This window comes from Triticum aestivum, chromosome 7B, assembly GCF_018294505.1.
Source record: "Triticum aestivum cultivar Chinese Spring chromosome 7B, IWGSC CS RefSeq v2.1, whole genome shotgun sequence".
In the NCBI taxonomy this organism is placed as follows: domain Eukaryota; kingdom Viridiplantae; phylum Streptophyta; class Magnoliopsida; order Poales; family Poaceae; genus Triticum; species Triticum aestivum.
The window spans coordinates 212,974,050-212,997,588 of record NC_057813.1 but is presented as its reverse complement, the minus strand read 5'-3'; the positions used below and the strand labels follow the sequence as shown (position 1 = coordinate 212,997,588).

General features: G+C 50.5%; 2 protein-coding genes across 2 annotated transcripts in view; both read right to left on the bottom strand.

Annotated features, from left to right (window-relative positions):
• Nucleotides 1-2,284: 2,284 nt before the first annotated feature.
• On the bottom strand, nt 2,285-3,592 carry LOC123158183 (RING-H2 finger protein ATL16). Its single transcript, XM_044576273.1, has one exon. It carries the CDS (start codon nt 3,313-3,315, stop codon nt 2,428-2,430), a length of 888 nt encoding a protein of 295 aa, XP_044432208.1. The 5' UTR covers nt 3,316-3,592; the 3' UTR covers nt 2,285-2,427.
• A 4,186-nt stretch (nt 3,593-7,778) lies between these two features.
• The window catches only part of LOC123157842 (uncharacterized), a 54,889-nt gene continuing 39,128 nt past the window's right edge, over nt 7,779-23,539 (bottom strand). Inside the window, exons 2-5 of the mRNA XM_044576030.1 lie at nt 18,955-18,973; nt 18,688-18,879; nt 18,538-18,605; nt 7,779-7,805 (exon numbers count right to left, since the gene is read on the bottom strand). Coding sequence (XP_044431965.1) covers nt 7,779-7,805; nt 18,538-18,605; nt 18,688-18,879; nt 18,955-18,973 — 306 coding nt within the window. The remainder of the gene's footprint in view (nt 7,806-18,537; nt 18,606-18,687; nt 18,880-18,954; nt 18,974-23,539) is intronic.

Below are 23,539 nucleotides of genomic sequence, written 5' to 3'. Positions count from 1 at the left end.
CAGGAAGCCCCCTAATGACTTTGGGAGTTTTTTAACGACTCTGATTCGAATACGATCAAAGTCGGTTCCCAAAAGGGGTTGAGCTATGATTCGAATACAATCAAGAAGCCCCCTAGTAAGCTCAACAGTGTGCCGATCAAGACAGTACCGACAGCTATGTTCTCTTTGGTTCGAATACGACCTATGTTTGAACAGGAAGCTCCCTAATGACCTTGAGAGTTTTTTAACAACTCTGATTCGAATACGATCAAAGTCGGTTCCCAAAAGGGGTTGAGCTATGATTCGAATACGATCAGCCCCCGATTGGTCTTTGGAGCGGGGTACCTATGTTTGAGTCGTGCTTTGCAACAGACTCTCTTTTGGTCCCTTTAATTTTTCCTGAGAACTCAACTTTGCAAGAGATAATTCTTCTTGAACCCAGAATTTTTTAAACCGGGTTTGAGAGCTTCGGAATTTTGTGGGAGATGGGATTTCCCTTGAACCGGATGGTAAACCGGAAGCATCATTGTGAGCCGGAATTTTTTTGACGGCCTTTTAAATTTTCATTGATTGAGCAATAATCTCCGGGGCCGGGTTATTTTTTCCTCCAAAGCATCATATTATACTCTTTTTCCCTTCGTGAGTTTATTTTACAGGTTCTGATAGAGGTTTTTAATGAGGTAATATCAACATAAGATCATATGTCATACTTTCTGTTTTCCCCACTGGGGTTTTTAGGAAAGTATATACGACATATTTATTGTCCTCCAAATTCTATGAATATGCTTCATATCGAGTTAACAGAGGCAATAATCATTATATGTTGGATCATTTTCTCCTTATTTTCTCACTGGATTTGAAGGAGTTTTACCAGCATATCCTACACTACTCCTCATATTTTTCCCACAAGGTTTTTGGAGGAGACTTTATCACATGATGGACTCACATGCAATTAAGGGTGATTAGGGAGAGTGTTAAGATAGGGTTTGGCTCCTCTGCAGTTGAGTAAAAACTGTACGGGTACTGTAGCTGGCCATATCCACCATCCATTGTCATCTGATGGCTCTCCTGCACTACAGTTGTGTCATGTCCTGTCTTCTTCCCCCCCTCGCTCTTTGCTCCTTCTCGCTCTTTGCACACAACAATGGAGCGATGACGACGATGGCCGCCGGAAGTGCACGGTCTTCCCGCAATACCCAGGATAACCTCTGCTTGCTGCCCTTCAGTGCCCGCTGGCAGCTCCAGAATTTTCTCTCCCCGGGAATATGACATTGTTCCGTAGGACAGTAGAGCACGGACGCCGGCGGCTGCTTGTCGAGCCAGTCCATACACTCGCACCGCGTCTTCGCCGGCCTCTGAGCCCTCGCTTACAATAGAGATTCAGTGGCCCAATTGCAAAAAGCTTCTGCTCGTTCAATTCGGGATGTTCAACAAGTGCGTCAATGAGCTCGCCCTCGAGCGCGCCTCACATGTTCATGATCAGGCCGGCGGTGTCCATGCCGCCCCATTGCCAAAACTCCTTCCCACTTCCTAGCCACGCTCCCTTGAAAACTACGAAGGGCTTACCTTGTTGTACAACACGACCACGCGGCGCTCTTGGTGGCTGAGAAACTCTCCAGGCAGTCGGCATGCATGCATAGCACGCACGGCGGCGGCAGCGAAGGTCTCATAGAGAAAAGGTGTTCGGGAAGGGAGAAGTGGATGTTGCCTCTGGGGGCGGGGGATTCGTAAACGTCGTGATCGTGGAACTAGATGGAATCGAGGTGCTACGGATGACAGCAGTGAACACAAGACCGTCAGTGTGGACTGCCGCTTCCTTACCAGGGTGCTTCCGGTGTCCGTCATCGTCGTTCCATTGCTGCTAAGACCGAGGAGAAGGAAGGAGACAAGAGAGCCATCAGATTGTAATGGATGATGAATTTGGGCAGCTACAACACCGTACAATTTTTACATGACTGCAGAGGAGCCGAACCCGTTAAGATAATAACCCTTACGGTTATTGGGGGAATCCCCGCTCCCGTGCGGTTCCACGATACTAGCAACCGGCATGTCGGTTGCAGCCTGGAACGATGCCTCTTGAACCATCGCGTCCCTATGAGGCGACGGTTCCCATTGTATAAATAGCATGTCAATCATCAATAAAGGACACCGATTCAATCATTTGTTCGATTATCTTGTTCCTTTACAATCGATTCTTCACAGTTTTATCTAGTCAAGACTCATTCGATTTACTTCCTCAACACCGTCGATTAGAGTGCAACCCAAAGCTGAACACGCGATCTTGAAAACAGAAAACCAAAACAAATAAAATTGAAAAGCGTGAGAGGGTCGTATTAGTCGTATAAGTCGAGTTGAGCAATCAATCATCTAGTCTAGCCACAAGTAATGTTTGAGTTCATCCTCTAGTCTAGCCACAAGAAATGTACAGAGTACTACTGAACCATAGTTTCAGATTGGCAAGATGGCACTTCTGGAGCTCCGGCTGTGGCTGAAGGAGAGGAAGGATCGCCGCAGCCTCCCTGCTGCCCGGCTGCTGGCTGCGGCGGCGGGGGTGCTGCCCTCCCCCTTGCGGTCCTCCCCGAGAGAAGCAGAGTGAGAGTGGTGGTGGCGCAGGACCTTCTGCAGAGCGAGATACAAGTGCTTGTCGTTGCAGGAGTCCATGGACAGCGACCTTCTCATCGGCTGCTGCACGTCCACCAACTCGTCCCTCCTCGGGTGAATGCGCTCGTCTCCCATGCTCACTACCGTCGCAGGTGCGCCACCGACGTTGCTCGTTTCGCCCCGGGACGGCGAGGCGATGTCGATGACTGTGTGGTCGGCCTGGAGGACGTTGACGATGCCGATTTGGTTAAGTATAATGTGGGGCTGGGGCTGGCAGGCGGAGCCGGAGATGGCGGCCCTGCAGAGCGGGCAGTTGGCGGTGGCGTGGAGCCAGGCGTCGATGCAGTCGATGTGGAAGAGGTGGAGGCAGGGCGGCAGCAGCCGGAGCCTCTCCCCCTCCCGGAACTCGCTGAGGCACACCGCGCACTCGCTCGCCGCCTGGGCCTGCGGTGCCCGCAGCTGCTTGGACTCCCGGTACCGGAGCGTGGGTATCCGGCGTATCGCCGCCTCCTCCAGGCCGCGGCTCGGCTCTGGTGCTGTGGAGTAGACGATATGGTGGTGATGCTGCGTGGCAACGACGTCGTCGTGGTCGCGGCGCCAGGAGGCGAGGCCGCACCGGGTGAGGAAGAGGTAGTAGGTGAGGAGGAGGAGGGAGGTGGCGAGGATGCCGACGACGGCGACGGAGAGGATGACGAAGCTGTTGCCCGCTAAGGGAGCTGCGCCTGGCGCGCCCATGGTGGTTGGTCAAGCGAGATCGATCGCTCGCCGTCGCAGCCCGCCCCGGTGATGCTCGGGAGTGAATGCTGCGCTGTGGTTGCGGTGTTGTTTGTTGAAGCCTTGAAGGCAAGGATGACTGAGCATCCTCATATATATAAAACATTCCATTGACGAGTGCTTGAGAAGGAATCTGGTAGCGATGGTGCCACTGTCACTGCAACTGCGTCAGTCAGCGACACGCCTGCTGCTGTTAGCGTGTGGTTGCTTGACCTTTCTGGCGGGGAGGAAGGAAGGAGAGTAGACTTCTGGCAGTCGGTGGTCGTGCCATGGGTGGGAAACGAAGCCCGCCAGTCAACACAAATTGAGCATAACAAACAGAAAAAGCGATCCAGACCACACCACACCCGCTCCAGGCCCCCCGGTGTCAGCTGATAAACGTTTGAAAGAGAGAAAGAGCGTGCCTGGATCCACAACCACGTGAAGGGAAAGAACACCACCTACTACAGAGCGCCGCATGCTCTCCACCGGTCATCATCGCCGACCGCGTTCGGTGGAGGCTGGCAAGTGGGCCCATCGGATCATTGCCCGCACGATACACCGTGTTTGCCAGCCCTCCGCTGGTCAACGCAGCCACACCACAGTACTACTCCATTTGTTTAAGAGTATTCCAACCCACCCCAGCCCAAGTGTGACTGTACCACGGATTGCTCGGAAGTCCATCAGAGAGCAGCTAGCAAGCAGCCATGGTCGGATTTGACGGCCTATTTGTTTCTGCCAAAAAAGACGGCCTAATTGCAGACACTAGCAGCAAGTACAGTCAATCTAGACCCATTCGACATGCACTCTCCGTCGGCGCGGCGCTGAATGTAGCCATGCCTACCAGAAAAAAATTATCAGGGCATCTCCCTGACCTGTAAATTTGCTCCGGTATCCGTTCATGAACATGAAGCCATTCAATATTGTCTGTATATATTTCAATAACTGTTCGAACTAACCGTACGAAATTCATGCAAATATGACGGATTTCAACAAAGTTCAGAAAGAAAATAGCACAAATCATCCATACATAGTATGCAAGTAAGTCTAGTATAACAATAGTTCAAATTCAACGAGATTAACCGGATGTTTAACAAGTTTATCATGAACGGACCCTGTCGTCCCACACATACTGCCCCTTCAGCTTTATCCAACAGTGAAAAAATAAAAGCTTCATCCAACAGTCTATGTATGTAAAAGGTCGTCTCTTTATCCTGCGGTACATCATGGCAATGCATATGGGCTACACAATGTGTAGAGCAACATTGAGTAAATGAATGATTCAGTCGGCAAGTTGAGCAAGAAGAAGTAAAACTTATGATATCCTCCTCTGTCGCGTGCAATGGCCACCTTGCGTCTAGCCGACCAACCACGTCACAAAACTTGGTGACGAAGGTCTGGATGGCGTACCATCAATACGCCAACGACCTCACATCGCATTGTTGGATGATGTGCATGTCATAGGGGTGCATTGTGTTTCCACGCGTGAAACGAATCATGCACGCGCTGCCAAAAGGAACCCCCTCTGCTCCTGCCTACGAAATAAGGGGATACGGACAACCATGCATCGCACAACAACTCATCCTCCATGAATGAGTACCCCCGCCATCCTTTGTACTCTAAAAACCCGACATGGCGTTCGAAAGGCTCAATGGCATTTGACCAAACACCTGTCGGGTGTGGTGACCGCTATGGACGAATTCGACACGGGCCGGAGTGTGCACGCCTACAGACGGGCCATGGGTGGATAACGCCGTCATAAAAGGCGAGCAGGCGCATTGGTGTTGGTTGCAGACGTACGGCAATGCTTGTGTGCCGGCCGGGGAGGAACAATGACGACGGAGGAGGAGGATGGTGGGGATGCAGAGCAAGGAGGAGAAGGGGCGGATTGGAAGAAAATGGGACCGGGAGGGGTTTAGGTGGGCCAGGGTAGTCAGACGCGAGCGTGATAGCGGTTCAGACTCCCGCAAAGCCCCTCTAGATTGCCTCGTTTTGCAGGAAAAAGTGCGTCCAAACTACTCAGTGGACCGATACAGTCCCGCATTGCATGGCACAACACATCCGGACTGCGCGGTCCGGAAGATGCGGGTGATTTGAGAGTTTTGGTTGGAGATGCCCTTACCAAAAGACATGAACAAAGTAAACGTGTAAGCATAATAAAACAAGAAAATGCTTGGAATAGTATGAACAAACATTTACCATTCATATTCTATCAACCATTTGGATTACACAAATCATCAAAAGCTGATCCTCTACCACTCCTTCATCCTTTCCCATCACTGTCGGAACCACCTCTACCACGACCACCACTCCTACCCCCTCTAGGGTCTCCATTAGTCTCACCTTTACCACGACCAGCACTCCTACCCCCTCTCTAGCCTCCATTAGCCTCACCTCTACCGCCACCACCACCAAAACCCCCTCTACTAACACCGGCGTGACTCCTGATAGGATTGCCTCCTTTGATATTTTTTTCTTAGAGCATGTTCTCACATTGTGTCTCGTATCATCACATCCATCACAATTGTTAGTTTCCAGTCTCAATAAAATGCCTGCTACAAATTGCTTCATGCCAGTGTATCCAGCTAGGTCATCCATACCGCCTCTCAGCCGCTTCTGTCTCCTTCTACCCTTGGTCTCCACCTTGAGCATAGGATCGGGCCTAAGATCGGGGCCATTATAGTCAGGCCACTGTAATGGGTACAAGAAAGGGTGGAATCGAGGAGCCCATGCACTACAAAAAATATACACTTCTGTGATGATACGTGTTTGTCACAGTAGGTCACGTTTTTGTGATGCATATACATCCATGAGGATTTATGACAGAATCAAGATAGTCATACCTGTGCAGTCGTAGAAGTGTTCCATGACAATACCAAAATTATCATCACTGAAGTGTCCACTTCCATGACGATAAATGGCACGTCATGGAAGTGCTTTCGTCAAGGGTAACCGACACGTGGCATCCACCGTAACGGGTCGCCGTTAAGCTAAAGGGTTTCGACTTGGATCCGATAACCCGTTAACAGCCCGGACCAATGGGTATTTCCACGTATAAAATCATCATTGGCTAGAGGAAACACGTGTTGGCTTCGGTGGGCCAGATGTCGTCCGTCCAATGGAGGAGACATGCCTATGATACGTCGACATGTGGCAGGGCCCAACAGAGGCCCATATAGGTTAAAAAGGTTGGCCCAGTCAAAGGCCCATAGGATTTACTCAGGTACTAGTGGGCCAGCCCATTTACGGCCCGAAGCCAGATCTGGCCCGTTAATTGTTCGCCGAATATTTGGTCCTAATTACGACCCAATGACATTTTCGGCCTATTAGAGGCCCGATGTAGACATGTGCCCATTTCAGCCTGGCGTGTCTTTCGGCCTGGGAATGGCCCGTGCTGCCCATGGGCCATATATGGTCCGACGCGGCATCCGGCCCTCTTACGGCCCGTGATAAAGGTGGCAACAGTTCAGCCCAATGTGACTTTGGGCTTGTTAAAGGACTGTCACATAATTCGGCCCGTTGATGCCTCTACTAAGTTTTCGGCCTCTTAAAGGCCCATGATATCAGTGGGACAACTAAGGCCTGAGATATGGTTCAGCCTGGTAATGGCACATCATATAACTGGACCAAAAAAGGCTCGGTCTACATTTCAGCCTGCTGAAGACCCGTCGATGACTAGTGAAAATTGAGGACCAACATGCATTTCGACCTGCTAAAGGCCCATGGATTCTTCTGGGCCGTAAAAGGCCAGCAGAATATTCAACATATTAATGGCCCAAAGCTACATGGGCCTAACTAAGCGCTGGGTCCACTAAAGGCCCAACTAAACTTTGGGCCGAATATAGGCCCGTGTAAGTTGTGGGCCTGGTGCAAAGTGTGAAGGCCCCAATGGCCTTTCAGGCCCAAGAAAGTTGCAGGCCGGCCCAATTGTGGCCTCTTAAAAAGCAGGCCTGTTAGAGGCAAATGTTTCGGCCCGGTCGACTACATCAGATTTTCTCCATTTTTTCACATAGCGAATGATGGCAGTAACAAGTAGGAATTAAGAACAAACCTACTCTACACAATAAAGAAATTACGACATAGTATCTTAGAATAAACCTACACTATACAATAAAGGATTTATGGTATATTACATCCACTGGGTATCAAAGTTCACCACCAGTGATCATAAAGAGCAACGAAGAAGCAGATTACAAAAATTGGGCGCCATTGCAGCGTAACAAAATAATACTGAACCAAGACCATTTCCAAGATAGTTCAAGAAAGGTTAGCCTTGAGCGGGAACTGTTGCGCAAGCTGCTGAGAAAGGCTGTGAGACTGGCCTAGCATGTCGGTCATAGCTTTCAGGTGTAGTTGTTTAGCAATGAGGTTCTCATTGGTATTCTCCGCAATCTTTCTTAGAGATAGGACTTCAAGTCGAAGTTGAGTTGTAGAATGCCTTTCTGCTAGAACTTGGGATTGAAGAAGTCAATCTGATTCAGATAGCGAATCTGTGAGCTTGTCTGACTGCTAGTCTCAAGTAACTTGAACACTGCACCAAGACAAGACTTTGGGGTTGTCTCACTATCTTCGAGATGTTTTTCCTTCTTTACTGCAATATATGTTGGGTTTGTCTCATAGCCTTCAGCAGACTTGTGCATGCCATCAAGCATATCACCTTGAAACAAGTAGACATGTTTTGCACCTGTATAAACAAAGATGATGACCGTGATGTCAATTCCATCTAATTTCAAATTAGAAAATAAAGAGTAAGTTCAAAATATAAATAGCATAATTTGGCATTGTTCATAATGCGAGGAGCTTCACCACACTATTGGATTACCATGTCAACATAACAAGCATAGATGAAGGGCAAAGACAATCATTGTATCTATTTTGGTTAATGTGCATGGCATGTTGTTCATACCATCAGCCACATCGGTAATAAAACAGGAGATGATAAGGTGCAAACGTGGGCTGCTTCACCACACACTGGATTATAGATCCACAAAAACAAGCATACATATAGGGAGTATTGAGTAATCTACATGGTATGAATAAGGAACTTGGTTTTACAAGTAAAATTTGGAACTTACGGTTGTTGCGAACATGCATTTTGATAGAAACAGGAAACTAAACAGTTGTTAACGATACAGAGTATGAGCAAATTAAACAACAGTTGAGGATAAAGGCTTTAGAAGGACTAACTTACATTAACAGTCAACACCGTCTTTATAATGCCTTCTCCATGTCAAGGGAAGGATAACTCAAGAATTTCAGCACATAATCTTCTTCATAAACATTGCCTGTACTCTACATTTTGTAGAGAGTAATTATAGATATGATAATACTGGAAGGGATAGAGGATAATGAAGATAAGATACGGATTGATGCTACATAATCAACTACCAATCCCTGGAAGTACAAGCGTTACACGACAAATTGTACTGACAAGAGCAATGGGCTACACTTCTGCACTGACATTGTCTGTGTATTCAAATTTTTGGTAAGATTAAATATAGATCTGATATTGTTTAGTAAATGGTGGGCGAGGGATATAAGATGCGGAATGCTACACAATGAACCAATCACTCTTCCCATAATATAAGAGTGTTTTGAACACTGGTGTACTGTGCAAAACATTCTTATATTATGGGACGGAGGGAGTGATGGGGTCATGTACCTAGGGTAGGGTCACAGACCTGATCTAAGTATCCTGCCCAAGGACACCCGTAGAAGAGATCACCTTCCAGTCGACCTACGAGGGACTCACTCAACTGACTTGAAGGACTCGACCACGAAGACTCACTCGACCACCAGAAGGTCAAGAGGCACTCTGCACTGCAACGGTCTGTAATTAAGTAGACTTTATGATAGTAAAGACACTTTATGTGGGGCGTTACCTGTAACGCCCCGGACTTAATGCACCTTAAACCCTTCATTACGTGGGCTGGCTGGGGTCCTGGCGCACTCTATATAAGCCACCCCCCTCCACAGGCAGAAGGGTTCGGCACCCTGTAACTCATATACACATAATCCACTCGACCACCTCCGGGCTCCGAGACGTAGGGCTTTTACTTCCTCCGAGAAGGGCCTGAACTCGTACATCTCTTGTGTTTACAACCTCTCCATAGCTAGGACCTTGCCTCTCCATACCTACCCCCCACTCTATTGTCAGACTTAGATCCACGATAGTTGGCGCCCACCGTGGGGCAGGTGTCTTAGCGATTTTGTGGAGAAGTTGCGGTTCTTCCGAGTATTTTCATCATGGTGGCTGCTGGAGTTTTGGTCGAGGGTCGAGAGATCCGTCTCGGTGCTCTCACCTTCGTCGCCGACAACTCCGCCTGGCTCCAGGAGGCTCCACTCGACGTCGATGCGCTCCCCGTCCGCGGTGCGACACATTTTCGCGCATGTGTCCGCGGCGTTCTGCTGCGGCAACCGTCGACCCCGTATCGGTCGACTCCCCCATCGGTCACCCTCCCGGTCTCCCGCCAGCGCAAGCGCTCGGGCCGGTCGAGGCTTCGATGGTGGGTGAGGCACGCGGTGGCTCGCCAGACGGCCACCACCCAAGTTGCGGCAATCGAGCCCGACGAATCTCTCTACGGCCTGTTCGATCTGTCGACTGGCTCCATAGAGACTGCATCCGAATGCGATAGCAGTGATCCAGCGGCGGAAATCTTGATGGTCGACGGGCCTCGCAGCCCCCCTGGCTTCGCCCGTGATGGTGGGGCAGGCGACGGAGGCGACCCCACACGAGACCACGAAGAGTACCAGCCCGAGCCACTCGACTCTCTGCAAAGAGAAGAACTTCGCCGCAGGAACATGGATGCCCTGCATACTCCCATCGCAGGAGAAACCCCCGAGGCTCGTGCCTTGGAGGAGGCACGTTTGGCCAATTTGGCCGAACGCGCTCGCTTGGAGAATCTTCAGCGAGCACTCGACGAGCGCGCGCGGCAACGAGTTCCCGACTCCAGTCGACGTCAACTCTTCCCGCCGACTCAGGTATATCGAACCCCAATCCAGAATCTAGCAGCTGCGACCCGTATAGCAGAGTCCATCCAACCCTCTCAGTTGGAAGCTGGCAGAGGCTTGATGCAGATCAGGGATCTGCTCCGAGCAGCAGGAGATCAGAATTCAGCCGTGTCGCAGTCGCGCAACAGAATTCACAGTCGATCCGTCGCTACGAATACGGTTCAGTCGGCTCACAGTCTCAGATCGCCTCCGCGGCGTGAAGGACGCGAGAGTCGGCGAGACCAATATGGGGACTGACACGACCGAGATGATAGGCGTCGAGTGCCTACTTCCCCTCCGAGGGGTGGGTCCTACGCTCCTCGGCAGCAAGATGACAGACGTCAGTTCAGTGTGGGGCGAAGAGTTCCAGTCGACCCCAGAGAACCAGGCTTCGACGCGCGATCCATTATCGTGCAAGGCTTGGTCGACCGGAACAGAGCCCATCGAGGTGGACCCGACAGAGATGCGCCCACGAGCAGCCGAGTGCATGTTTCTGGTCCGGAATGTTTCAGCAGAGCTATCAGAGCCGCAGTGATCCCTCCCAATTTCAGGTTGGCAACAGGAGTCAGCAAGTTCACTGGTGAGTCTAAGCCTGAAACTTGGCTTGAGGACTACCGAGTGGCGGTTCAGATTGGTGGTGGGAATGACGAGGTGGCCATGAAGCATTTGCCCCTCATGCTGGAAGGTTCTGCCAGAGCGTGGTTGACTCAGTTACCTCCTAGCAGCATTTACACTTGGGAAGATCTGTCCCGAGTGTTCGTCAGAACGTTTGAAGGAACTTGCAAGCGACCGGCTGGATTGACGGAGCTGCAAGTCTGCGTGCAGAAAACCAATGAGACTCTCAGGGAGTATATTCAGAGGTGGATCACTTTGCACCATACTGTGGAGAATGTGTCTGATCATCAGGCAGTCTGCGCCTTCAAGGATGGTGTCAAGAACAGAGAATTGAGTTTGAAATTTGGTCAAACCGGTGACATGACCTTGAGTCGGATGATGGAGATTGCTACCAAGTACGCCAACGGTGAAGAAGAAGACCGACTCCGAAGCGGCAAGCACAAGCCGAGCCAGTCGGAGAAGGGAAACACCAGTCGGAAACAGAAGCGGAAGGCTGAACCGGCAGCTCCTGGAGAGGCTCTGGCTGTGACTCAGGGAAAGTTTAAAGGGAAACCAAAAGGATCCTGGAACCCTAAGAAGGTAAAGGATAAAGAAGGGAACGACGTGATGGATATGCCGTGTCACATCCACACGAAGAAAGACGAAGAAGGGAATATCATTTACCCAAAACATACCACTCGCCAATGTCGACTCCTGATCCAACAGTTTCAAGGAAAACAGTCTAAAGACAAGGAAAAGGAGTCGGACAAGGTCGAAGACAAGGAAAAGGAGGACGGTGAGGAAGGATATCCGCATGTCAACTCCACTCTGATGATCTTTGCAGATGTGGAAAGCAAGAGTCGATTGAAAGTCATTAACCGTGAGGTGAACATGGTTACCCCAGCAAAAGCAAATTATCTGAGATGGTCCCAAACACCCATCACATTCGACCAATCTGATCACCCGACTCATATTGCCACCCCTGGGAGGCAAGCTTTGGTGTTCGATCCAGTTGTCGAAGGCACTCGACTGACAAAAGTGCTGATGGACGGTGGTAGTGGCCTGAATTTGTTGTATGCAGACACAATGAAAGGAATGGGCATTCCGATGTCCCGACTGAGCACCAGTAACATGAGCTTTCATGGAGTTATACCAGGGAAGAAAGCCGAGTCACTCGGCCAAATAGCTCTGGACGTGGTGTTTGGTGATTCGAAAAAATTTCGCAAAGAGAAGTTGACGTTTGAGGTCGTGGATTTTCAGAGTGCATATCATGCCATTTTGGGGAGACCAGCTTATGCAAGGATCATGGCTCGACCATGTTACGTGTACCTCAAATTGAAGATGCCCGGCCCCAAAGGAGTGATCACTGTCACCGGTGATCGGAAAAAGGCAGAAGAGTGCTTTCAGAAGGGCTCAAAGATTGCTGATTCCCAGGTGACAGCGGTCGAGTTTGAAGAATACAAGCAAAACGCAGATCCGAGTGATTTGCTGCGCTCCAAGAAACCCGCCACAGAATCTGCATTTCAGTCGTCCGGTGAGACGAAGCCTGTTCACATTCACCCGACCAACCCCGATGCAGCACCGACCCACATCTCCACAACACTCGACCCGAAATAGGAAGAAGCGCTCATCCAGTTCCTCCGTGAGAACTGGGACATTTTTGCATGGAAGCCCGCTGACATGCCAGGTGTTCCCAGGGGACTGGCTGAGCATCGCCTAAGAGTTGACTCATCAGCAAAACCAGTCAAAGAGCATCTTCGGCGGTCCACCGTCCAGAAGAGAAAAGCCATTGGTGAGGAAGTGGCTCGACTGCTGGTGGCAGGATTTATCCGAGAGATATACCACTCCGAGTGGCTCGCTAATGTCGTCATGGTTCCTAAGAAGGACAAGTCGCTCCGAATGTGCATTGATTTCAAGCACATCAATCGGGCCTGCCCGAAAGATCATTTTCCTCTCCCTCGCATAGATCAAATTGTTGACTCGACCGCGGGATGTGAGAGATTGTCTTTTCTAGACGCCTACTCCAGGTACCATCAGATCCGTCTGTACGGACCCGACGAGGTAAAAACAGCTTTCATCACTCCATTCGGGTGCTTCTGCTATATCACCATGCCATTCGGCCTCAAGAATGCCGGAGCCACATTTATGCGAATGATTCAGAAGTGTCTACTCACTCAAATCAGTCGGAATGTGGAAGCGTATATGGATGATATCATCGTCAAGTCACGAAAAGGTTCCGACCTGCTCGCTGACCTCGCCGAAACATTTGCCAACCTCAGAAGGTATGATATCAAGCTTAATCCATCAAAGTGCACATTCGGAGTTTCTGGTGGCAAGTTACTCGGTTTTCTCGTTTCCGAGTGAGGGATCGACGCTAATCCAGAAAAGATCGGCACTATTCTCCGAATGAAACGCCCTGTGCGAGTGCACGATGTCCAGAAGCTTACTGGATGCTTGGCCGCATTAAGTCGATTCATCTCACGACTCGGTGAAAAGGCATTGCCTCTTTACCGACTGATGAAGAAGGCAGACAAGTTCGAGTGGGCTCCAGAAGCTGATGCAGCGTTTGCCGAGCTAAAAGCTCTGCTCTCCACCCAGCCGGTGCTTGCTGCTCCAATCAGCAAAGAGCCTCTGTTGCTTTATATTGCAGCCACAGGACAAGTCGTCAGTACTGTGCTTACGGTCGAGCGGGAAGAAGAAGGAAAAGCTTTCAAAGTTCAACGCCCAGTGTATTATTTGTCTGAAGTCTTGACTCCATCCAAGCAGAGATATCCTCATTATCAGAAGCTTGTGTATGGAATATACATGACCACAAAGAAGGTTGCTCATTATTTCTCTGATCATTCCATCACAGTCGTCAGCGACGCTCCACTATCAGAGATCTTGCACAACAGAGATGCAACTGGTCGAGTGGCGAAATGGGTGATTGAACTTCTTCCCCTTGATATCAAATTTGAGGCAAAGAAGGCCATTAAGTCCCAGGCAATAGCAGATTTCCTCGCCGAGTGGATTGAACAGCAGCAGCCGACTGAAGTTCACTCGGAGCATTGTTTTTTGATGGCTCTAAGATGTTGAATGGTTCCGGTGCTGGGGTTGTCCTGGTTTCCCCCAGAGGAGATAAGCTCAGATATGTGCTCCAGATTCACTTTGATTCCTCCAACAATGAGGCAGAGTATGAGGCCCTCTTATACGGATTGCGCATGGCCATTTCACTCGGCGTCCGTCGCCTGATGGTCTATGGCGATTCAGATTTAGTGGTCAACCAAGTGATGAAGGAGTGGGACATGAGAAGCCCAGCCATGACTGGATACTGCAGTGCAGTGAGGAAGCTGGAAAAGAAGTTCGAGGGGTTGGAGCTCCATCATATACCCCGACTGAAAAATCAAGCAGCTGATGATCTAGCAAAGATAGGTTCCAAGAGAGGAGCCATTCCGAGTGGTGTGTTCTTGGAGCATATACACACCCCGTCAGTCAAAGAAGATCCTTTCACCGAAGAAGCTCTACAGCCCAAGAGTGCCACATATCCGACTGAGGTTGAGGTCCCAGCAGTGGTCGACTTGGTCATGGAGGTCTTGGTGGTCATTCCCGACTGGACAGTTCCGTATATCGCTTATATCCTGAGAAAAGAGCTTCCGGAGGATGAGGAAGAGGCTCGACAGATCGTCCGTCGATCTAAAGCCTTTACCGTAATCAAAGGACAGTTATATAGAGAAAGCGCGACTGGAGTTGGTCAGAAGTGCATAACACCAGAAGAAGGTCGAATCATCCTCAATGATATCCACTCGGGAACCTGTGGTCATCATGCGTCCTCTCGGACCATCGTAGCCAAAGCATTCCGAGCCGGATTTTACTGGCCGAAGGCGAATGAGATGGCAAAGGAAATAGTGGATAAGTGCGAGGGATGTCAGTTCTACTCGAATATGTCGCACAAGCCTGCATCAGCTCTGAAGACCATTCCACTCGTCTGGCCTTTCGCAGTATGGGGGCTCGACATGGTTGGTCCTTTGAGAACAGGTCGGAGTGGCTTCACGCACGTACTGGTGGCAGTCGACAAGTTCACCAAGTGGATTGAGGCTAAACCAATCAAGAACCTTGACGCCGGTGCTGCTGTTAGCTTCATTAGGGAACTGATATTCAGATATGGAGTCCCGCACAGCATCATTACAGATAATGGGTCGAACTTTGACTCGGAAGAATTCAGAGATTTCTGCAACTCTCAAGGCGCACGAGTCGACTATGCTTCGGTCGCCCATCCGCAGACGAATGGACAAGCAGAGCGAGCCAATGGCCTGATTCTCAAGGGATTGAAACCCCGACTGATGCGTGATCTCAAGCATGCAGCTGGAGCTTGGGTCGACGAACTTCCCTTGGTGCTTTGGGGACTGCGGACCACACCTAATCGGTCGACCGGAAGAACTCCATTCTTCTTGGTCTACGGAGCTGAAGCAGTCTTGCCGAGTGACCTTCTCCACAATGCTCCTCGAGTTGAGATCTACAACGAAGCAGAAGCTGAACAAGTGCGGCAAGACGCAGTCGACCTTTTAGATGAAGAAAGGGAGATGGCTCTGATCCGATCGACCATCTACCAACAAGATTTGCGTCGTTTCCACGCCAGAAATGTGTGGGGTCGAGCCTTCCAGGAAGGAGATTTAGTTCTCCGAGTGGATCAGAAGAAACAACACAAGCTTGCTCCTTCTTGGGAAGGACCCTTCATCGTCACCAAAGTTCTCCACAACGGGGCGTACCGTCTTTACAACGTCGAACATAATATCGACGAGCCCCGAGCTTGGAACGCGGAACTACTCCGCCCATTTTACACTTAAGTTTATCACTCGAATGAGTTGCAATAAAGTACTCCTGTAGTACATGGATCTCAAAATAATAGTGTCATAGTTCCTCCATAATTTTTGTCACTTTTTATTTTGTCCAATAAAATTTTCCTCTCAGTGGGTGACTTAGCCGCGAATCCGTTTCGCCTAAGTTTGTAAAAATCCTACCGAGTGGTGAGCCAGACTCCCACTCGGAGGCTTAGCTGCGAATCCGTTTCGCCTAATATTAAATAAAATCCTACCGAGTGGTGAGCCAGACTCCCACTCGGAGGCTTAGCTGCGAAATCCGTTTCGCCTAAAGATTAAATAAAAAAATCCTACCGATGGTAAAGCCCAGACTTCCCCACTCGTGGGCTTTAGCTGCAGTCCAGTACTGCCAAGTAATGAATCCTACCGAGTGAAGAGAAACCCCCACTCGGGGCTTAGCTGTACCCACGTGACTACCGAGAGAGCAAACCCCCACTCGGGCTTAGCTAGCCAGTGTTCAGCCTAGATATAAAAACGAGTGAGCAAACCTCCCACTCGGGGGCTTAGCTGCAGCCAGTGCTCGCCTAAGTTATAAAACCCACTGATTTGAAGATAAACCTCTCACTCGGGGGCTTAGCTCAGCCCAGTGCTCGCCTAATTATCAAAATCCTACCGAGTGAAGAGCAAACCTCTCACTCGGGGGCTTAGCTGCAGCCCAGTGCTCGCCTAAGATATAAAAATCCCACCGAGTGAAGAGCAAACCTCCCACTCGGGGGCTTAGCTGCAGCCCAGTGCTCGCCTAAGATATAAAATCCTACCGAGTGAAGAGCAAACCTCCCACTCGGGGGCTTAGCTGCAGCCCAGTGCTGCCTAGATATAAAATCCACGAGTGAAGAGCAAACTCCACTCGGGGCTTAGCTGCAGCCATGCTCGCCTAAGTTATCAAAAATCCTACCGAGTGAAGAGCAAACCTCTCACTCGGGGGCTTAGCTGCAGCCCAGTGCTCGCCTAAGTTATCAAAATCCTACCGAGTGAAGAGCAAACCCCTCACTCGGGGGCTTAGCTGCAGCCCAGTGCTCGCCTAAGATATAGAAATCCTACCGAGTGACGAGCAAACCTCTCACTCGGGGGCTTAGCTGCAGTCCAAGTACTCGCCTAAGTTATGAAAATCCTACCGAGTGACGAGCAAACCTCTCACTCGGGGGCTTAGCTGCAATCCAAGTACTCGCCTAAGTTATGAAAATCCTACCGAGTGAAGGGCAAACCCCCCACTCGGGGGCTTAGTTGCAGCCCAGTGCTCGCCTAAGATATAAAAATCCTACCGAGTGAAGGGCAAACCCCCCACTCGGGGGCTTAGCTGCAGTCCAAGTACTCGCCTAAGTAATGAAAATCCTACCGAGTGAAGAGCAAACCCCTCATTCAGGGGCTTAGCTGCAGCCCAGTGCTCGCCTAAGATATAAAAATCCTACCGAGTGAAGAGCAAACCTCCCACTCGGGGGCTTAGCTGCAGCCCAGTGCTCGCCTAAGTTATCAAAATCCTACCGAGTGAAGAGCAAACCTCTCACTCGGGGGCTTAGCTGCAGCCTAGTGCTCGCCTAAGTTATCAAAATCCTACCGAGTGAAGAGCAAACCCCTCACTCGGGGGCTTAGCTGCAGCCCAGTGCTTGCCTAAGATATAGAAATCCTACCGAGTGAGGAGCAAACCTCTCACTCGGGGGCTTAGCTGCAGTCCAAGTACTCGCCTAAGTTATGAAAATCCTACCGAGTGACGAGCAAACCTCTCACTCGGGGGCTTAGCTGTAGTCCAAGTACTCGCCTAAGTTATGAAAATCCTACCGAGTGAAGGGCAAACCCCCCACTCGGGGGCTTAGTTGCAGCCCAGTGCTCGCCTAAGTTATCAAAATCCTACCGAGTGAAGGGCAAACCCCCCACTCGGGGGCTTAGCTACAGTCCAAGTACTCGCCTAAGTTATGAAAATCCTACCGAGTGAAGGGCAAACCCCCCACTCGGGGGCTTAGTTGCAGCCCAGTGTTCGCCTAAGTTATCAAAATCCTACCGAGTGAAGGGCAAACCCCCCACTCGGGGGCTTAGCTACAGCCCAGTGCTCGCCTAAGTTATGAAAATCCTACCGAGTGACGAGCAAACCTCTCACTCGGGAGGCTTAGCTGCAGCCCAGCGCTCACCTAAGTGGATTAAGGAATAAGTCGACTGCAGTGAGCGTCTTGCTTTGAACCTGCAAAAGACATTTCGAGCCGAAAGCAATCATATTCAAACACCAAATTCAAGTTCAGATCGATACCTAAAGGAACCGAAAGTGCTCAGGCGCTAAGCCTGTTAAGGTTTATCGGTTACAACTCCACTCGGCATACTGAGGTAAATTTAAAGCGTCGAGCTTAGAAGAAGTTTTTTACCCCTCCTGTGGAGGGTTGGAAGGTGCAACAAACTCATCAAGATCTATTCCATCTGCGATCCGAGTGGCAGCAGCAAGGAAAGTTTCCATAAAGGACCTGAAGTCGTGTTTCTTGGTGTTAGCCACCCGGAGGGCAGCCAGCTTGTCTTCTCGCGCATCTTTGCAGTGGACTCGGGTCAGACACAGAGCAACATCTGCACCACACCGAGCCGAGGACTTTTTCCACTCCTGCACTCGACCAGGGACAACGTTCAAACGAGCCATCAGCGACTCGAGGTCGTTCTGGAGTGTCTCCCCGGGCCAGAGCGTCGAGTCGATGCGAGATGTGGCGACCTTCAGCCTTGCAAGATAGTCCACGGCAGCTGCAACATGGGACTCCAGTCGGAAAACATTCATGGCAACTTCGTCGTTCACCGGAGAATTGACGGGGTCATGGTTTGGTTCCAGTCGGCTAGTCTCTTCTTCAAAGTTTTGACAAAATTCTGCAAGGACGATCACAGAGTCAAGGCAATGGTCGAATGAAAAAACCACAGTTGAAAATGATTGTTGAGCGTAAAGGTTTACCTTCAAGCATAATAAACAGCTTCTTGGCAAGGCCACTCAGGAAGACCTCCAGGTCATTTTTCTTCCCAAGAATAGCTTTCAGAGTAGCATTTTCTTGCTCAAGCTTTGTGACTGAAGCTAACTTCTCGTCAACAAGCTTGATCTTCTCAGCCAGTTCAAGGTCTTTTTTCCTTTGGGCCTCCCTCACCTTACCTGCAAGTTACAGCAAGATCAGATTTTGAAACAAATGAAGGGAAAAAGCCGTCGTCGAGGTCTCACCAAACATACCTTCGGTCTCCTCCTTCGCCTTCGTCAGATTCTCCTGAACGAGCTTCAAATTCAGCTCGAGCTGAATGTGCTTGTTTTCCAGTTCAGTGTAGCGAGCCGCAAGGTCACAGGAGTTCTGCGAAGAACCAATCGACTAAATGTCAAAGATAATTCACTTCCGAGTGGAAAAGGAAAAATCACACGTTTCTAAGACTACAGCCGAATTCAAGCATTCGACCGTAGTCTCGGGGACTACACCCAGTGGGTGCACTCAGCGTGCCCCCACTAATCCTATTGAAGACAGAGTCGACCAGTCGACCGGTTTGCGAAATCCAGTCGCCATAGTCGAATGACGGAAAGACTGAACTTATGAAGCCTAAGGCCAACTGCCAGCAGTCGACCTTAGCCTTGGGGACTACACCCAGCGGGTGCACTCAGCGTGCCCCCCTAATCCTATTGAAGACAGAGTCGACCAGTCGAGCTCAAAAAAGAAAATCCATTCGCCATAGTCGAATGACGGAAAGACTGAAATTATAAAGCCTAAGGCCGACTGCCAGCAGTCGACCTTAGCCTTGGGGACTACACCCAGTGGGTGCACTCAGCGTGCCCCCACCGGTTTGCGAAATCCATTCGCCATAGTCGAATGACGGAAAGACTGAAATTATAAAGCCTAAGGCCGACTGCCAGCAGTCGACCTTAGCCTTGGGGACTACACCCAGCGGGTGCACTCAGCGTGCCCCCGCTAACACGGAGTTTAAATCGACACACCCAGTGGGTGACTAATATAAATTCTGGAAAGAAAACAGAACAAACGGTGGTCGACTGACCTGAACATTGCTTTGGAGGGCGGAACTGGCATCGTAAGCTGCCTGGCTCGCATCCCGGATGGTCTTCAACTGCTCCATCATGATCCCTGCCTGACGTATCGCCTCCTTCGCTGCGCCAGCTTGGTCCTCTGGGACGTGGTGCGTCGTGAAGAGGGAGGGCTGCGGAGCACTCGTCAGCGGATCTGCGAAGGACACAGTGTGTCGAGTGGCATTTTCCTCCTCCGCGACCAGAGTCTCAGGCACCGTCACATCCTGGGGCACCCTGCTGGCAGACGCTTTCCTTCTCATTCTGTGCTTCAGCGGTTCCTCATCTTCATCATCATCAGGGAGAGTGATAACAACATTGGGTGGAGCTACAGAAAAGAATCAGAGTTAGAGATCATGGTCGACTAGAAACGGTGTTAAGAGTATAGTACCAGGTCTTGAGGTTGCTGCGTCCTCCATCTCATGGTCGTCAGCCCGGGCTGAGGTCTCAGAAGTAGCAGCACTGCAACTCCAAAGAATCAGTCGACTGACTCCAGCGCCAACCAGAGATAAAGTTCGCACAAAACAAGAAGACTTAAGCAACATGATTACCCCGATATGGTGGGGATGGACACCTTCATCTTCGGCAGGTGCTTGGTCGGCTTTGACGGGGCCGCCCTGGGCTGCTTCGACGCCTTTTCAGTCGGCGCCGGAGAGGTGGTCCGAGGGCGCTTGGTCGACTGTGTAACAGTCGAAACCCCCTCACCGCGTTCAGTCGCAGGGTCATGGACAAGTTTCCACCGCCTTTCCGAGCGCGGTGGTGCGACCTCCTCCTCCTCCTCCTCTTCCTCGTCCTCATCGTCATCATCATCATCGTCATCATCATCATCATCATCCTCAGCGGCGTTCGAGTCCCACTCCTCCTCCTGGCTCTCGCCCCCGCTCGCTTCTCCCTCCTCGGTCGGAGCCTGTGCTCCATTGGGCATCGAGTACAGCTTAGTGAGGGCCTGATAGACATCAAGACAAAGATCAGTCGACTGATCGGCAGAGAAAACAGAAATAAAATGCGACAAGAACACAATGACATACCTTGTTTGGATCACTGTGGCAGTCGAGTGGAGGAATCCTTCTGGCTCCGCGAGGGTTATCTTTGTTCCCAGTAACAGCGGCCATCCACCTTTCCAGAGTGGCATCGTCGACTGCTTCTGGATTGACCCGAGTCACATCCTCAGTCCCGCAGTACAACCACATGCAATGGCTCCGGAACTGAAGAGGCTGGATACGACGCCTAAGAAAAACCTCCAGGAGATCCATACCCGTCACTCCCTCCCGGACCAACTGAACTACACGCTCCATCAGCATCTTCACGTCAGCTTTCTCCTCCGGAATCACCTTCAGAGAGGAGGGCTTGTTCACTCGATCCATGGTGAACTGAGGGAGTCCACTCGACTGCCCCGGCGTCGACTGATCCTGGCAGTAGAACCAGGTCGACTGCCAGCCTCTGACTGACTCGGGAAATATCATGGCTGGGAAGGTGCTCTTGTTCCTCATCTGGATCCCCAGACCCCCACACATTTGGACAACTCGGGTTTTTTCGTCGCCTGGGCTCGCCTTCTTCACGGTCTAAGAGCGACACGTGAATATGTGCTTGAACAAGCCCCAATGCGGTCGACAACCCAGAAAACTCTCACACATGGACACGAATGCGGCAAGATAGGCGATAGAATTCGGGGTGAAGTGGTGGAGTTGCGCTCCAAAGAAGTTCAAGAAACCACGGAAGAAAATGCTCGCGGCAAAGAAAATCCGCGGTCGACATGGGTAGCCAGAAGCACGCACTCACCCTCTTCCGGCCGGGGCTGCCACTCTTTCCCCGGAAGCCTCGCAGCTCCATGAGGGATCAGGCCCTCGTTCGCCATGTCGAGGAGATCCTTCTCCGTGATGGTCAACTGGATCCAATCTCCCTGGACCCAGCCTTTCGGCAGGCGAGATCTAGACGAAGACCCGCCACGACTGGTGGATCTCCCCTTCGCCTTCTCCGTCGCTGACGCCTTCTTCACGCGTTCCAACGCCGCCGTCTTCTCCTTGACCATGGCTGCCGGCGAGACACGCGAGGAGAAGTTGTGCGGAGGCGAGAGTGAGCGCGTTGGGCGGAGACGAAGGGAGCAGAGAGAGAATGCTGGGGCACTGCTGAAAAAAACCCTCGCCGGGCGCATTTATAAGATCCCTTCCGAGTGGATGACAAGTGGGCCCGGTCGATCTAATCATATCCTGAAACAGTTACGCGGGCATGATACGTGGCGAAAAAAGCGGCGCGGGGATCGAGGCGTCTCTGCCCTGTCCCATCCGAGCGCTACGGTCCGCCCCGCTTCACGCGCTTCCCCAAATTTCGCATCCCGCGGAATCCGCGAACGGCAGATCGGTCTGCCAGACGCGGGATTTCCTGCGATCCGTCGCTCAGAAATCGGCGAAGTCCAAAAGATCACTCGACGAAGGAAAAGAATGGATCGAGTCGACTGAAGAAAAGTTGCTCACTATCAACAAAGAGATTTTTTGGTTCAAAGCAACACATGACCAGTATGCGAAAGCTAATCAGAAACAACATCAACTCCTTCATCACTCAAGCCTCAATCCATTCGGGGGCTAATGATGGGGTCATGTACCTAGGGTAGGGTCACAGACCTGATCTAAGTATCCTGCCCAAGGACACCCGTAGAAGAGATCACCTTCCAGTCGACCTACGAGGGACTCACTCGACTGACTTGAAGGACTCGACCACGAAGACTCACTCGACCACCAGAAGGTCAAGAGGCACTCTGCACTGCAACGGTCTGTAATTAAGTAGACTTTATGATAGTAAAGACACTTTATGTGGGGCGTTACCTGTAACGCCCCGGACTTAATGCACCTTAAACCCTTCATTATGTGGGCTGGCTGGGGTCCTGGCGCACTCTATATAAGCCACCCCCCTCCACAGGCAGAAGGGTTCGGCACCCTGTAACTCATATACACATAATCCACTCGACCGCCTCCGGGCTCCGAGACGTAGGGCTTTTACTTCCTCCGAGAAGGGCCTGAACTCGTACATCTCTTGTGTTTACAACCTCTCCATAGCTAGGACCTTGCCTCTCCATACCTACCCCCCACTCTACTGTCAGACTTAGATCCACGACAGGGAGTAGTTGTTAATGTAAGTATAGTGATAGACGATGTTCAGTCCTTACAAGAGGACTGCAGAGCTAAACCTCTTCAAAAGCATTGGGTTGATTTTAAATTTATGCAAGAGTCCATACAGATCTTATTGTCCACCAAATGGACAATAACGAGGCTAACATTTGTAGTGATGCTACATAATCAACCAGCTATGAAAGTAAGTATGGTCATACAGGGAAAGAGGTACTCACAAGGGCAATGTAGTGTGCAGTATAGTTGCGAGATTCTGTGGTCCCTTGAGAACGAATGTTCTTCTGCAAACAGTTTTCGTACAAGTGAGACATTAAGGCACATGCAGAAATTTAGTTCAAATTGTGATGTGCTATCATAGACAGTACCTTACGCTGCAGACGAGACCAATGTGTAACAAGATTATTCCAGTCACTGTCTGATAAGTGTAGCACCGGAGACTTTACAAAAATTTCGTTTAGAGACTTTCCATTGAAGTGCGCTTGCCTCAGGTAGGAACGATACTTCATCAACAAGTGCTTGAAAAGCGCAACCAACCCTTGCTCGTCTTCACTATCCAGTTTGGTCCTCGCCTATTTAAAAGAATGAAATCTTGTGTCTTCTATCAGCAGAAACATATGCAGTAATTACCTTGA

What these genes read in the sequence shown, in the direction of transcription:
- LOC123158183 (XM_044576273.1), bottom strand. Translation starts at nt 3,315, where the DNA reads ATGGGCGCGCCAGGCGCAGCTCCCTTAGCGGGCAACAGCTTCGTCATC.